Source organism: Takifugu flavidus, chromosome 1, assembly GCF_003711565.1.
Source record: "Takifugu flavidus isolate HTHZ2018 chromosome 1, ASM371156v2, whole genome shotgun sequence".
NCBI lineage: Eukaryota > Metazoa > Chordata > Actinopteri > Tetraodontiformes > Tetraodontidae > Takifugu > Takifugu flavidus.
The window spans coordinates 21334529-21350577 of NC_079520.1; the positions used below are offsets into that span (position 1 = coordinate 21334529).

The 16049-nt window shown below is 39.4% G+C and overlaps 1 protein-coding gene across 9 annotated transcripts in view; it reads right to left on the bottom strand.

The window, feature by feature from the left end:
- Positions 1–2791: 2791 nt before the first annotated feature.
- LOC130538617 (protein shisa-6) overlaps positions 2792–16049 on the bottom strand; it is an 88431-nt gene continuing 75173 nt past the window's right edge. For 2 of the 9 annotated variants that reach the window (XM_057056395.1, XM_057056384.1), the window contains 5 exons: positions 14630–14692; positions 13631–13651; positions 10653–10805; positions 6951–7054; positions 2792–5168 (listed from right to left, as the gene is read on the bottom strand). In XM_057056395.1, coding sequence (XP_056912375.1) covers positions 4329–5168; positions 6951–7054; positions 10653–10805; positions 13631–13651; positions 14630–14692 — 1181 coding nt within the window. In that variant the 3' untranslated portion in view covers positions 2792–4328. The remainder of the gene's footprint in view (positions 5169–6950; positions 7055–10652; positions 10806–13630; positions 13652–14629; positions 14693–16049) is intronic. The other 7 variants (XM_057056403.1, XM_057056413.1, XM_057056430.1 and 4 more) reach the window with 7 other exon arrangements.

Sequence of the window (16049 nt, forward strand, 5' to 3'; positions counted from 1 at the left end):
ACAACAAAATATCTGACTTTGGAATGAGTCTTAAAACACTTAAAATCAAATGAATAAAATGTGCCTTTTTAAAAAAAATTAATAACCATTTCTATTTTAAAGCACTGAAAGTTCTGTTATCCTTCAGGATATCACTATCACTCTCCTCCTGACTGTCTTTTTTCTAGTGGGAAAACACCAGAATTGCAGTGAAAATTTAACATTAACAAGGTTTATTCATTTAATTTTTCAAGTTTGGCGGGCCGGATTAAAACGTTTAACGGGCCGCGTGTGGCCCCCGGGCCTTAGTTTGCCCATGCCTGATCTAGAGTGATCATGTGATCTAATCTATCCCTGAGAGGTTCAGGACCAGGACTTTGTGCAGGCTCTGAGCCTGAAGAACGGACTATTTCCTGTGTTTCCTTGTCTGCCTGAGTTCCTGTTTGCCCATGTGTTAATAAAAGTCATTACCACGGTCCAGCTTTCCAGAGTGCTGCATTTGGGTCCAAACTGCACCCGTCACACCAGGACTTTATGACAGGTCTGACGCTTCACTAACTTCTCTGTCTCCTCTGGTTTCATGGATAAATAAATGTCATCAGCATAACAATGAAAATTTATCCCATGCTGTCGAATAATGCTCCCTCAGGGAAGCATGTACAAGGTGAAAAGGATTGGTCCAAGTAGAGAACCTTGTGGAACTCCATGGCTAACCCTACTGTATGAAGAGGGAACACCATGGACATGAGCAAACTGGTATCTATCAGATAAATATAATCTAAACCAGTCTAGTGCTGTCCCTTTAATCCCAATCACATGTTCCAGTCTCTGTAACAGGATGCTGTGATCAACTGTATCAAAAGCAGCACTGAGGTCCAGCAGAACCAGCATAGAATCCAGTCCACGATCTGAAGCTATAAGAAGATCATTACTAACTTTAAGAAGTGCTGTTTCTGTGCTGTGATGAGCTCTAAAGCCTGACTGAAACATCTCAAACCGGCTGTTTTTCTGCAGGTAACTGATTCCAGTAACTGAGTCACCACAACCTTCTCAAGAATTTTAGAGATAAAAGGAAGGTTGGATATTGGCCTGTAATTTGCGAAGACATCAGGATCCAGTGATGGTTTTAACCAATGGCTTAATCACTGCCACCTTGTAGGACCGGGCTACATAACCTGTCACTAAAGAACAAGTGATCTGGTCCAGGATAGAACTGCCTATCATTGGTAAAACATCCTTCAACAGGTGTGTTGGGATGGGATCTAAAAGACACATAGTGGTCTTGGATTTCTGAATTAGCGATGTCACCTCTGAAAAATATATGGGGGTGAATGAGTTTAAGGGCTCGTTGGAGACCCTGTATGTTCCCACAGTCAGCACATCTGGTGATGGTCCAGTTCTTGGGATGGCCTGGTTAGCTTTTTCTCTGATAGCTAGAACTTTATCAGTGAAGAAGCTCATGAAGTCTTCACCACTAAGGGAAGAAGGGATACGTGGATCTAAAATACTGTGACTCTTGGTTAATTTGGCCACACTGCTGAAAAGAAACCTGGGGTTGTTCTTGTGTTCTTCAATTAAAGAAGAAAAATTAGCTGTTCTAGCCTTACGGAGGGCCTTTTTGTAAACTAATAGACAGTCTTTCCAGGCTACATGATAGCTATCTATTTTACAAGAATGCCACTTCCTTTCTAGTCTTCTGCTTGAGGGTCCTAATGTGTGAATTATACCACGGGGCACACCTCCTCTGATTTACTATTTTCTTTTTCTGGGGGGCAACAGAATCAAACGTGATTCTCAGTGAGGTTGCTACACCTTCAGCAATCGAGTCAACCTCAGCATAAAGATTTCATGTATGTTAATCTCAACTAATTAGCTTTCTAAGTGTTAGAGTCATTATTAATAAAGTTATCTCTTATTTGCTTTTACCTTGTTATATTCTTTATTCTTGTTATATTGTTTCTCATTACTTAATGTTTCTTATTATTTGTTAATGCTTAATGTTCATGATGCTTGATGTGTAAGCTCGCACCCCTTTGTTCAAGGACAACCGGAATGCAACTGCTGTAAGGAGTATTAGGAAGTGACATTGACTGGAGATAGTGCTGCAGAGCATGACACGGGAGGGGCAGGAGGATTTCTTCTTTTATGTATCTGTTATGGAAGAACGTGCTGGATGCGAGCCAAGTTAATTAAATCAGTGAAGACCTACTCATATACTCACCATTATGGTTTACAGTCTTTGCTTTGTATGGGATCTGCTATCTTGTGTTTCCCCCTCCCTTTAGGTACGTTTGAATTCTGTGTAACTAGGGACCTCTTATCTCAATAAAAGAAGGATGGCAGAAGATGTGCCTCAGGACGTGTTGGAGATCTGTAACTGAACACATCTCTCCGTCCTCCTTGCTGCAAGTAAAACTTAAGGCTGTTGCCTAATTTGTTTCTCGTGCACTAAGTCATAAACATACTGCATTCATCCAAACACGTCTTTGTATTTGATGGGGAATGTATGCTGGTCACGTGATTTGGTTTGTTGGAGGCAAGTTCATTTGTGGCAGAAATATGGTATTATCAGCAGTTGTGATTGAACAAGGAAACCCTGCTTCGCACTGTGTGAAATACTCACAACTTGCCAACAAAAACTTTGAAAAATTCCCTCAGGATATGACTGCTGCTATGATCCAATAGAAAGGCAGCATGAAATAATTCTGGTGCTGGGCAACTGAGGTGAAACAAGTATGATTCAGTGAAACATAGATGAGTATGTCGATGACATTTATTCGCACACAAAAACACTGATTCCAAAAAATACCAATAAGTGTTTCGAAAAATATGGATGGTTTATTTAATCTTTCTACAACAACCATTAAAATCCATCTCCATGGTACCCAAATCCTCTGAAATCAATGGATCACAGTCTACATCAAAGTATGAACAGCTGAATATCTCTTGTCACAGCACATTCATTTACTTCTTCTACAATTTGGCAAAGATACACATAGTATGTTATTAATTGATCCTGTCATATACTTGGTTACGTGGGTTTCTAATCTGAAATCACAAAACAGCGATGAATCATATTTGTTTTTGAAGAATCTACTGAAAACAGACAATCTATTACAAAGTCCATCCAGTACAGGTTTGTCCAGAATACTGCTGCTAGAATATCTTATTTACAATCATCTACTTGAAGCATAATAAACCGCCATTGCTTTAGAAAGAAAAAAGTTATCCAGCACTATTAAAAAATAAACTAATAAGAAAACAAAATTTTATTAATTGTGCTTTATAACCCACAAAATCACTTTGAATAAATGGAACATTTCTCAGAGGTACCTGGTAGAAGTGCTAATAACATCCATTTCTGATTGAGATTATCTGAGATTATCTAGAACTATGACTAAAATAGGGTAAGTCACAAAAACAAAATATTTCTATATATAAATAAGTATGTATATTATATATATATCAATAAGTGTGTGTCTATAAACAAACAAACAAACAAACAAATAAATAATAAGTTATTACAGGCTCATCTACAGTGACGTAGGGGTACCCACATAACGTGATCGTGCTGATTTTGCCCCGATTTTGTCCCTTACCAACCAAGGACAGAAAACGCCAAGTTATCTAAAGATTATCCTTTGGTCTGACGTTTGTTATGAGTGAATTTATTGCTGTTTTCAAGATTTTATCCTTTTTATTTTATTTTAAAGATAGTCCCATGACCTGCCTTCTTCCACGCCCTCCACGTGGTGTATTTTCCAGTTTTCACTGTTTTGTTCTTTATTTCTGCTAGATTACATGTGATCATGTGAGCACACCACACACAGTATGGTCAAAACTGTTTTGCCTCATTTTTTTATGTGAATGTGTAGGGTCTCTACCCGATAAAAAATCTCTTAAGATTTTTTTTTTAAAATCCTTATGTGTGTACCCCACTTTAGTTCATTGCCTGTCTCAAAAGCAGTCGCTCTCCATGTTCATCCATGCAAAGCCCTTTGAAATTTCACCAGAAAAGGTCATAGAAGAGATTTGTTGGATAAAGGTTTTAGTAATAAAGGCTTGAACCGACATAATCAGTGTTTGGTCACTGTGCAGAATCAGGGACAAGGCAATAAATGAACAAGATATCCTAGACAGTGGAACAATAATCTAACTGGAAAATGTTATCTTCATCCATCTGCCACCCTCTCTGGCATTGGATCTACCAGGTCCCATGTATGCAGTGTACAGTGTAGCTCATTGTTCCGGTCTCTTAGAGTAAGTTGGTAGATGTTTTGTGGTCCTTTGCAGAAACCTCATTCAACATATCTCTTCTTCGTGTGCAGTTAAACTAGTTGTGAATGCCATTACACAGTCACCTCAGTCTTGCTACCTGTACGGTAGTGCTGTGGCTGTGGTTGCTGCTGCTGCTGGTGTTGTGGGATATAGTGGAGTTGTTCTACAGTGTGAGTCCGTCTGGAGGCAAATGCCTGCCTCTTAGAAGATGTCTGGTTCATTACTAAAGTGTTGGAGTGTGCAGTTCCTCCTGCTCCCTGTGCCCCACCAGTACCATTGTTAGATGCGCTGGGATGTGAGTGCATTTTGGTCATCTTATAGCGGTCCATAAGTGGCGTTGTTGGTATGAACACATCTGTGTGAGAGATGGCACGGGACATTGATAAGTCACTGCCGTAAAACCCACCAGAGATGCTGCTCACCTTGCCACGCTTAATCGACATTAATTTGTCTGGCGAGAGCAGGGGATCCTGGGATAAGAGGTGGTCTTGAGAGTAGAGGCGTTCTTGTGAAAAGAGGCGTTCTTGAGAGTAATGGCGGTCTTTTGAATAAAGGTGATCTTGGGACAACAGGCGGTCTTTGGAAAACATGCGGTCCTTGGAGCAGAGGCGTTCTTGGGAAGTATGGCGGTCCTGTGGAAGAAGATGCTCCTGGGATCGAAGACGTTCTGCAGATAGGAGCTGTTCATCAGACAGGATCCTGCCTCCATATGGTGACATCCCATTGGAGGACATGCTGTATTCCTGCTGTGGGGCCCTCTGAGGGGACAAGACACGGTCTTGGGACATGGCCCGCTGAACTCGACGAGGCCTCTGCCTTTGCTGCAACTGCTGCTGTGAGGATTTTGATGAGGTTGGAGTTGGGGAGATAGAGGACTGCAGGGCCTGACTCTGGTGCTGCTGCTCTCGATGCTGTTGAGCAAAAGATAGAGCTTTTAATCACAAGCTGAGGTTTAAAAAAACACAAAATTCATCTATCAGACTAGTTATGCTGATTCCTGTGTAGTTTTTCTGCTTCTTTTTCCTCCCCCCCTCTATTTGTTTACAGGTATTGCCGCCTTCGGAGCTGCATGATGACCTCCGGCCCCGCTGACCCGTTGTAAAGTGTATTTTTGTGTGTGTTTCTGTGCTCTGTGCTCTGTGCTCTGTGCCTCTCCTCTCCTCTCCTCTCCTCTCCTCTCCTCTCCTCTCCTCTCCTCTCCTCTCCTCTCCTCTCCTTCTCCTCTCCTCTCCTCTCCTCTCCTCTCCTCTCTCTTTACCCAGCCGGCAATCAGCAGGAGGGTCCCCCTACATGAGCCTGGTCCTGCTCAAGGTTTTCCTTGCCACTGTTGCTTGTCTGGGGTTAGGCCCTGGGATTCTGGAAAGTGCCTTGAAACAATTTTGATTGTATAAGATGCTATATAAATAAAGATTGATTTGATTTGATTTGATCTATGTTTAACCACAGCAGGACAATTGATTCTCTGTTTGCTTGTTTCTTTTGTGCATCTGACAAGCTAAAGTTTGTCATCAAGCTCATTTTAATGTTATACCCTAATTAAAGACAAGCTCAAGTCAGGCACATTTCAACTGACAAAACAGACATAATTTCAGTTGACAAAATAGAGGATAAGTCTGGCACAGAGTATTTTGTGTAAATGGTGATATACTTTTAATGAGCTCAATGGTTGGATAGAGCTAACAACCCCACCAATAAATTTAATAGCATTCAGAGAATTAACCCAAAAAAAACAATAGACAAATGCTTGCCTGAGAGTAGGCAATAATAACGTCATTTAATTCATTACTGTTCCCTTTGATGAAACTGAAATGTAGCCATTAGAAAACAAGAAACAGTAAACCCCAAAGATTGCTTTCATTGTTCGGAGTGCATTCAATCATTTTATCTTGAAGAGACTGCTCTCAAAATTCTATCAGGATGTCTCTTGTCTAACCAGGATTAAAATCCTGTTCCAGGCAAAGACAAAGACATGGTGTTTTTTTCTTTTTTTTGTCTTTACAGCATATCACACCCATAAATGCAACATTTCCCATCCTTATTTATGAAATATGAGATTTTTTTAAACTGTGGTTTCTATTGTTGACCAAAGATCATTTTGCCATCTGAAACGTATGTGGCAGAGCACTCTGACTTGACTATAAGTGCCACTCTTTGCCACTACAGTCTTGGCTCTATACTCAGCTGCTAGCCCTGTTGAAATACCAAAAGATGTGGACAGAGGCCATGTGCTGAGCAGCTGGTTGGCGTTTTAATGGACATTTTCGATTTGTCTGTAGGCCAAGCAGCTGCGCCAAAATGCATTAAGCCACCTCCATCGTGCCTGCCCAAAGTTAAAGGCTAAATGGATATGAGCCTGCGGTGCTCATACCCTTTTTTCAGTGAGTGTTTAGAGTAGCCCTAATCCTGAAATCTCTGAAAATGAAGCTATTGTAAAGGATACAGTATTCACAATACTGATCTCTATTCTCTCATGCATGAATAAGAACCCTCATATTGCAAAAGAGCTAAATGAGGGAAAAAAGCTCCATCTTCTAAAACCATATGCGGCTGAGATAAAGTTAAAAAAATAGGAAATCCTAAACAATAACTCAGAGAAAACACATTAATTGGCACAAAAATAGCACAAGCATGGTAGAAAGAGCCATAAGAAATAATGGCTTGAATGTCTGCACCATTTAAAAATGTGTGCCCACCTGCTCTTGACTGATCTTGAGAACATGGAGGGGAAGAGTGCCTCTTGCTGCCAGGTCAGGCAGATGGCGTTTACGAGTGTAGTAGTCTTCAACTTCTTTATCTGCTGCAGGGGAAAATGGGAATAAAAAAAATGAGTTAAGAACAGGGTTCAGATGGCAAAAGCAAAAGAGAAAAGGGTAGGTGTTTGAATGCTTGGGTTGAAATCAAGTAGTATTGGGGAAATTTGAGCAGAAATCAGAGAAAAGTGTTTATGCTACCATCTGTGCTTCACCTTTACAAGCTCAAGGCGGAATAGAAAACGACGAAGGAATTACATTTGAAGTGTAGTACATGCTTGACACAACATCCTCATATCCAAGGTTCATCTGGGATTCTACAGGCATGTCTGGCTGTTTGGGCAAACTTTTGAAAGGTCATAGACTGTGCCGACATACTGTATATACCATAGACAGATGAAGGGAAGCACACAGGCATCTCATACACAGGTGTCAATCTTTTCTTATTTGTGATGCACAACATGCATTTAGAGGTATTTCCTAACACAAAAATACACAAAAAAAATGTCCACAGTTCAGACTTGACTGTAGCATTAACTTCATGCCACATAAATAATAATATTAAAAAAGGTGCATAGAGACCTATAACAACGGAATGACACACAGCAAGGTTTACAAAAACTATCAAGATCATTAGTTGTTACAACACATTAACAAAGGAAACATTCATGGGTATATTAGTAGAAAGATGTGATGTTTACACATCATGCTATCATAAATGACTCTAAAGTTATTAAAATGGAAGAAATAGGCTATAGAGAGCGGGTGTCTCCATCTTTTTTAGTGTTCATGCCACTTTTCACGATCACACCCAAACTCCCCATGATGCTCACTAAAAAATATTATGAGAGATAATAAAAACAAAATGTTTCTTTCTTAAGCACAATAGTCTTCCAAATCTGGATAGGGTGCCATAGACTCATCCACCATATTACCTTGGAATGAAACAAATAACTCAGGAGTCATGTCATTTAGCCTGACACACGTGTGCTGTCAGGTTGTCAGGCTAGGTGCTTTGCTTCAGTTTGAAACCAATTAGCATTAATGGGCAGCAGCATTCTTCTTTTTTACTGTGTCAACAATGAAAAGCCAGCACAACCTGTCATGATATGTGTGCAGACACTAGTTGAGCAGCGAAAACAATGCAGCGTATTTTTGCTGTTTACTTACAACAAGTAATTTGTTTTGGAAGAATAAAAGAAAGTTGGTAGGACTGAAGTACACTGCCTGAGGAAATCCCTCCATTTTAACAAGATATCTTTTTTGTGGGCTAATGTATTTGACAAGATTTAATTCATTTAGTTGTGTTTTATCTCCTCTCAGGAAATACTACTGGTATGTTCTGGCAGTCCTGTTACATACATTTGCATGGCTTTTATTTATAAGGACAAGTAAAATATCGTGCAAGCCTGTTCCAGTTTGAAATGGTGCCCAGCAGCTACACGACAACACCGAGTGAGCACTGATGGGATGAGTTGTAGATCGTCAGCCTTCATTCGGAGCTGCGAGGCAGTAGTAAGTGGCAGTCATGATGAAATTTCACAAGCCTTAGAGGGACATTGGCATCCTGCTTGGAATGAGACCTCATTACACAGCAGAAATCCAGTGTAGCACTATGAAATCAATACCAAGCAAGGCCAAGTATCAGAAACTGCTACTATGACCAAAAAAAAAGTCACAACCAAGATTTAAATAATGCATTGATAATTATATTTCAGCTAGAAACAACTTATATAACTCTCAAGTGATGCAATAAGGGGCTTCTCATTTCTAAAAAAAATCCATGTTGAAAGACATACAGTATCTTGTGGTCTTTCAAGTGGAAAAAAATGTTAATCTTGTTCGGGAAAGGTCCAATCATTGGCATGCATCAAACATGGGAAAATCAAAAGAGGTCGCACAAGCTATTAAATTTGGGTTAAGAACTATCCAACGCACTTATTAAATCCTGAAGGATAGTGGGAAAACATTTGCGTTTGAGGAAGAAATGTGGTCGGACCGTGATCCCTTAAATTTTGGGTAAAATCAAATCTTGGAAAAATAACCATTTAACTCAGTATTACGTTCATAGTGAACCAGTATTTCCACATGCACTATGCAAAGGGAAATCAAGGAATTTGAACTGAACAGCCTTAAGAAAACCACTAATCAATGAGTCCAAGGTAGTTTTCTCTGTCAACTGGACTGGGTTTCTTCTCTTGGAGATTTGTCTGTAGGCCAAAAACCAAAAATGGAAAAACCATCCTTAAACAGAGGTGGTGGCCTGAGGCACTTCCTGTCACCCACATACAATGCAGTCCTCCACTCCTTCCAACAACAAAACAAACATTCACACCATTCCAGGAGACCCAGTGACTCATCACCATGTGATCCAGCAGACAAAGGGGAGACACCTCAACAGAAACTAGGTGAACGACCCGACCAACGACCCTGCTAACGACTCTCAGGTGACCACCCAGATCATTAGCATGCTAATGGTCCACAGGGGCTATATATTTCAAGCTCTCTCCCCAGCGATTTCAGAACTGAAGAAGCCTTCTGGATAGAAGGCGAAACGTCTTCAAGAGAAGAAACCCAGTCCAGTTGACAGAGAAAACTACCTTGGATACAACGACCTGGATGACTGAGAATTTACACAGACATCTAATCAATAGGGACATTATGTGCCCAATGAATGAAGTCATTTGACTACCCGGATACAATGAATGACCAGATTATTCCACCAAAGGATTTTTTTCTTCCCTAATTGGAATGGGCATTTTCAAGGTGACAATGCCAGAATTCATAATTCTCACAGATTGATTTAGGAATCTTGAGACATCATTTTCCCACATGGATTGGCTACCTTCTTGCCCTGACCTTCACCCTATGAGATGTGATGGAGCACAGCACAGTGGTCCAACTCTCCCGACATCAATACAAGATCTTGGTGGAAAATTAATGTAGCACTTCAGAGAAATAATTCTCATGACATTGTTGAAGAAGAAGGTGTTCTGACAGTAGGCGAAGGTGCTAGAACACCTTCAAAGCACTGCCGAAACCACAAATGCTCACATGTGGCCCAGTGATGAACTGGCATCTCATCCAGGGGTGGACCCTGCCTTCGCCCATATGTGTCCTCTACCCATGACCCCGAAAGGGATAAAGTGGTCAAGAAGACGAGACAGGACATTGCAGAAGCTTATCAAACCATTGCCACGGGCAATGCATACGCACCAAGAGAAATATTGCAGCATGATCTTAAAGTTTTTGCTTATGGGATGTCATAAACAATGACATATTAAATATTTGTGCTACAGTAACTGGTATACATTTCACTGTATTAAGAGAAGGTATGGAAAAATCATTATTGCATTTGAAAATAAACATATATCATATAGTATATGTGGTATCGATGAGAGTATTTATATTGTATACATATTGTATTTTATGACCTTGCAGGTTGTCATCATGACAATCTCGCAGACAAAAGCGCCAATCCTGTTATTTTTTATCTTAATTCTATTTTAATTTAAAGCACTTTCTGATTTTTGGTAGATACCTATAACCTATAACTATATGCAAATATAACACAGTATTTCTTTTTATGCGGGACGAAGAGGCTGTTGACCAACTCTTGCATTACAGCTGCAAATATGGACCTACTGAGCTTCTTCAAGGATGAGAATCGGCTGAGGTCAGCTTTGATGGCCACCTCATAGGAAGGTGGCAGGTGAGACAGGCTCTGGAAGGAGCGCGATAAAGACAGGTCATATGGCTCCGTCTGTGACGTCAGGATGCTGCTTATCCGATTGTTTTCTGGAGACATATACATACGTACATATACAGACACAGACAAGGAAAGAAAAAGAAAAGTAGGCAAGCTATCTTAAAAAAAAAAGAAAATCCAGCATCATCATGGAACACCACCTGCTGAGACTGACTTATCAGGAGGATGGAGGCAGGCCTGAGTGTAAGTGTCATGAGTACTTCTCATTTGGAAGAAAAAAACAAATAGCTGAAAAAACTTGATTATTGTAGCTGAGGCCATAGCTTGGATACACCAGTATTTCTTAGGGGTGAAATAATTGTACATATAAAAACGTTGTTAAATGGTTCAATTATTACATGTAACTTTGATTTCATGGTTTTATACTGTATATGCCTTTAAGGAATCACATTACATTATTGTACATCATTAATCTCGTAATTTTAGCTTGTTTTGTTTCCTAGCTGTCAACTCCCCATGTGGTGGTTTAACCGACAGCCAGCGCAAGTGATCATTGCTGATACCTGAATGTAAAAGATTACGGAAATTTTACAAAACAGGAATGAACAAATATGATGTAATTAAACAGGCAGTTTAAAACCAAAATTCCAAATTTATTGGGGACTGATGTTGTGCCATTAGACATTCTGAGGAGTGATATGATGTGAAACATTTACTCTCATGAAAATTTAGGTTATAGACAACACAAATATAGTAATTAAAAGTATAAAATGAAATACTACAAGATACAGTTTCTTCTTTAGACTGTTTTTTTTTAGAATTTGATTTTAATTTAATTTAAAAGCTTAAGAAAGTAAACAAATATTACAGTGTTCCATCTTTAAATTTATTTTAAAAGCTTTGTTACTGTTTGTCTCTATAGATTCACAGTCTGAGTAACTATAGCCCTATATATAACTACTACTATTTTCCAGACTATAAGTCACACTTTTTTTCATAGTTTATCAGGGGGTGCGACTTGTACTCCGGAGCAACTAATATGTTAAATAAATACATTATTACAGAATTTCACATGTTCGTTATTTTAACATTGACAACCACAAGAGGGCGCTCTAGGCATGTGTATCTGAAGAATGAGTTCCTTCAGCAACGCAGAAGAAGAAGTGGTGCTTCGTCTATGGAGTTAGACTTCATTGTTTGGTGAACTTGCTTGGATGTTCTTTATGCTATAGTTATCTGAATAACTGTTAATATGTTACGTTAACAAAGCATACACGTACTCAGTTCGTTGTGGGTCATGTAGCTGAATTTGTTACATTAGCATACCGTAACCCTATTGCTAATCCATGCTAATGGTTTGCTAATTGCCTTTCAAGATGAAATGTATGTTCTTGGTCTCGGATTTTATCAAATCAATTTTCCACCAAAATGCGACTTATAGTCCAGTCTATTTTTCTTCTTTATTATGCATTTTTTGGCTAGTGCGACTTAAACTCAGGAGTGACATATAGTCCAGAAAATACGGTATATGAATGTTGCCTTTAAAAAACTGTGGTCTGAATAGCAACAATCAGTTTTGTCCTTTCCCCCCCTCTTTTTTTTAACTAAACATAAATATTCAAGATATGTTAGTCTTTCGAAGTTCTAGGCATTAAGGAGTGCAAGCATATCTAAACCTCCAGCTTGCTGGTGGCAGCAATCAGGGAGCAAAGCCAACACATCACATCAGTGAACTGAATGGGTGGACTTGACAGGTGACATTGTGGTCTGACGAGACAGAAAACTAATGGGCTAGAAAGAGAAAAACCAAAAGAGGAGAGAACAGAGCAGAACACAATGTGTTCTGGTGACCCTGTATGTGACAGTGCAGTGATGTGATCTGGGGCAGAGCGGGGAGCAGAGCTTGGACTGGCTATCACTGATGTGACGCAATATGATGCCAAGAAGATGCAAGGGGGTGGGGTGTCTGAACCAAAGGTCCATTTTATGCTCACCATTGTTCTTTATCGCTCTTTCCCACACATGTTCTGGCTCAGTGTGTCAAATTCATTGCTGTCTTCACACTGCCAATCAGCCATGCTGCCACCCCCTCACTCTTTATTTCTTTCTTGTCCAGTGCTCTTGCTCTAATTTTTCTTCTCACCCTCCCTCCCAAGTGAGCTGTGAGTCTGTCACGCAGTACAGAGCAGTGGGCATGGGTGTGATTTCCAACAAACCTCCATTTAATAGATAAGAATACATATTTAGTAGCTGCTGCAGGATGGTGAGAGGGTGGCAGAGATATGAAAATCTAGAAGAAAATAAAATAGAGTTTTGTACAGTATGGACAGAAAATGGTAAGGAGGTAATTAAGTGGCAGCAACAGGGCCAGGTAACAGCAGGGGTTCCTGAAAGGAAGAACTTTGGCACATTGAGTAGACTGCTACACTGCAATGGGGAAAATCGACACAGACTGTGGCATGCTGCTGTTTATTTTACAGCTTCAGCACAATGAAGAAAACAAGTCACACCTGATTCAAACAGTCTTTCAGCATATTTTAGAGTCAATAATGACCCATATATCAAATATTTTTTATCTCCTTAACAAAGATTAAGACAGCTTGAACTTTTTTTTTAGATTATTCAGCTACTGAGGGACATTGAAAAGGGTCACTCAAGGACATTGACTGGACTGAGACATTGTTGGTTGTGGTTGAAACATTCTTTTCAAATGAAAAAGCATTCTAATGAGAATTTTGGTCCATGTGATGTCCCAGACTTTGGAAAGGTTAAAAAAATAGCAATCAGTCTTCACAAATGCTACTTAAATCAGGTCTGAAATAGAAATAAATACACATGTACAGGTTGGTATCTGATGTGTGCATACACATATATGTGTAAGAAATGAGGTTTTCCACTAAATCAAATGACTTACCACGCCTCAATGAACGGGGAGCTACCAAACCAGGGTGAAACAAAGATTTCAGAAACATGTTAATGATGGGAAAAAAATGGAATAAAGACATATGCTACTCCATATTCTTCTCTCTGAAAAGAATTCATATTAAATCATTTTTTATTTCCAGATGCATCACATGCATCAGTGTATTTTTACAGATGTATTTCCTGGCAAATGCACCAAGGCACAGTCTACTCAGAAAACACACCACAGGATGAAGTCTGAAATTTCTGTGTTACATGTGTTGTTGCAAATGGATTTTTCATGTTTTCCATAGATCTCCAAGGCCTTTCTCCACTGTTGCATTTGCAGCAGGATGGAAAAACAGTGAGAGAGAGAATGAGAGAGAGAGCATTCTGGTTGGAGAATTGTATCACAGTTTTGGACTGCCTGAGAGAAAATTAGACCTTTTCCACAATTGTAATGTAAATAAACAGAAGACTGATCAATTAAAGAGATCAGAATGATGTAATATCATCACTATCTTTCTGCTCCCCACCTCCCTTCATTATCCATTTGCTTATCTTCATATGAGGGGAAGTTATTAACATTTGCTTGGTAAAAAAAATACATAACATTGTGGGTTACAAATGCTGTGTCAACCAATGAATGACAGAATGACCTCAACAGAACATTAAGGTGATTCACAGCAATTTTGCTCCCACAGTGAAGGGGTGGAAAGAGGTAGATAGTGGGATAGATAGAGAGAGCATGGAATGTGACATTTCTGTGACTCGGTTTTCAACAAACCGAGTCACAGCATGTAGCATGGGGCATGAACTGATATATGATGTATTATATTAAAAAGTCTCTCTTTGTTGCCATGCCTTTGTGTGTCATATTTCAATATGTGGCTATTACCCTACTGCAGAAAAATGAACTTTTCTTTTCTACTCAGTTATTTAGTGATTTCTGGCTTTAATGGCCTCCAATCCACACTATGAAATCATTTTCCTCCCCATCTCATTATCTTACCATTCTTAGGTGTGCGTGTAGGGCTACCTAAAGCCACATGGTTATAGTTGTGTAGATGGGTACCTGAAATGACAAAAGGAACAAAACTCTTTTTAATGTCCATGAGAAAACCAAAAAGCTTGTAGCAATGTAAGAGGGGAATTAAAGAGATAATTAATGCAACATTTTTGTAAATGAGTTACAGGTGGTAGATAACATGTGTGATCATATGTAACAAAAAGAACAACTTTATATTTTATTCTTTTATATGAAATTTCAAGTAACATTGTGTAGCATATTATTTAGTTGTGTGAAATATCTCTTTAATTTCTTTGAATAAAGCTAGAATAAACAGAAATGAGAATGGTTGAAAGTACAGGAGGTAGACTGAACTATAACCTTTCTGCAAAAAATGTTACAACAGATCAAACTGAATCCATAAAACCATGTACTACAGCAGAAGTCTCAAAAAGGGTGAAAAACATAACAGAGGGAAAAACAAGCCCACACAAATTATTTATCAAATCCCGTCCTGGAACACGCAGGACCTTTCTATTCATCACAATCTGCATTATGTAATTTAACAAGTCTACTCAGAGCACATATCATAAAGACCTCCATCACAAACACGTATACCCGCTCACACATGCACATATACAAACACAAAGCGTCTCTGGTCACTGCAGTATTTTCTGGGGTACTCTGGCCACGGCAGGATGATCTAATCAGCAGAAACAGCCTCGGCCAATTGTCCACTTATTCTACAGCCCAGGAAGGTAGCTGACAGGGAATGTCATACTGAAATGCAATGTTCAGCTGGGCACCAGTGTGGAGGTGCTTTAATTGAAGGCCTTTACTGAAGCCATTATAATAAGGAAGGTGATAAATGATAGTGGTATGCTGGACTGCAGGTGTATTGGTTTAAAGGTGCTTACACATGAGGATGAGACATTTGCTGGTGCTACATGTTAATTTTCTGTTTAAAAATGCAGTGGAGTCAAACGGTTGAACCTTCCATCCACATCAGCCACAGGAGCGAAGGAGTAGAGGGGGTTCTGACACTCTGATTATGGATTTTAATATTTATGTGAGTGATAGAGAGGGATGCTGTGGGTCTTTCTTTTCATATAAATACTTTATAGAGCTCCAAGCAGATCAGTGAATCATCTGAGACTATGCTTGGAATACATCCAATACATTACACTGAAAATCCACGTCTACTTAGCTACTCTATGATGTTACGAGAAAAAAATAAGTTACAGCCAGACAGAGATATCAAATTCGTTTATATGAGCTATGGGGGTCCTACCCAACGGGACATTTTTACCAGAAAGGTATTATTCCCATGCATCTAGTTGAAATTCATACAATAATTTAAGCATTTTCTGTAAATACCCAAAGCACTAATTTTTATATCTAAATTTAGTATAAGCAACCCAAT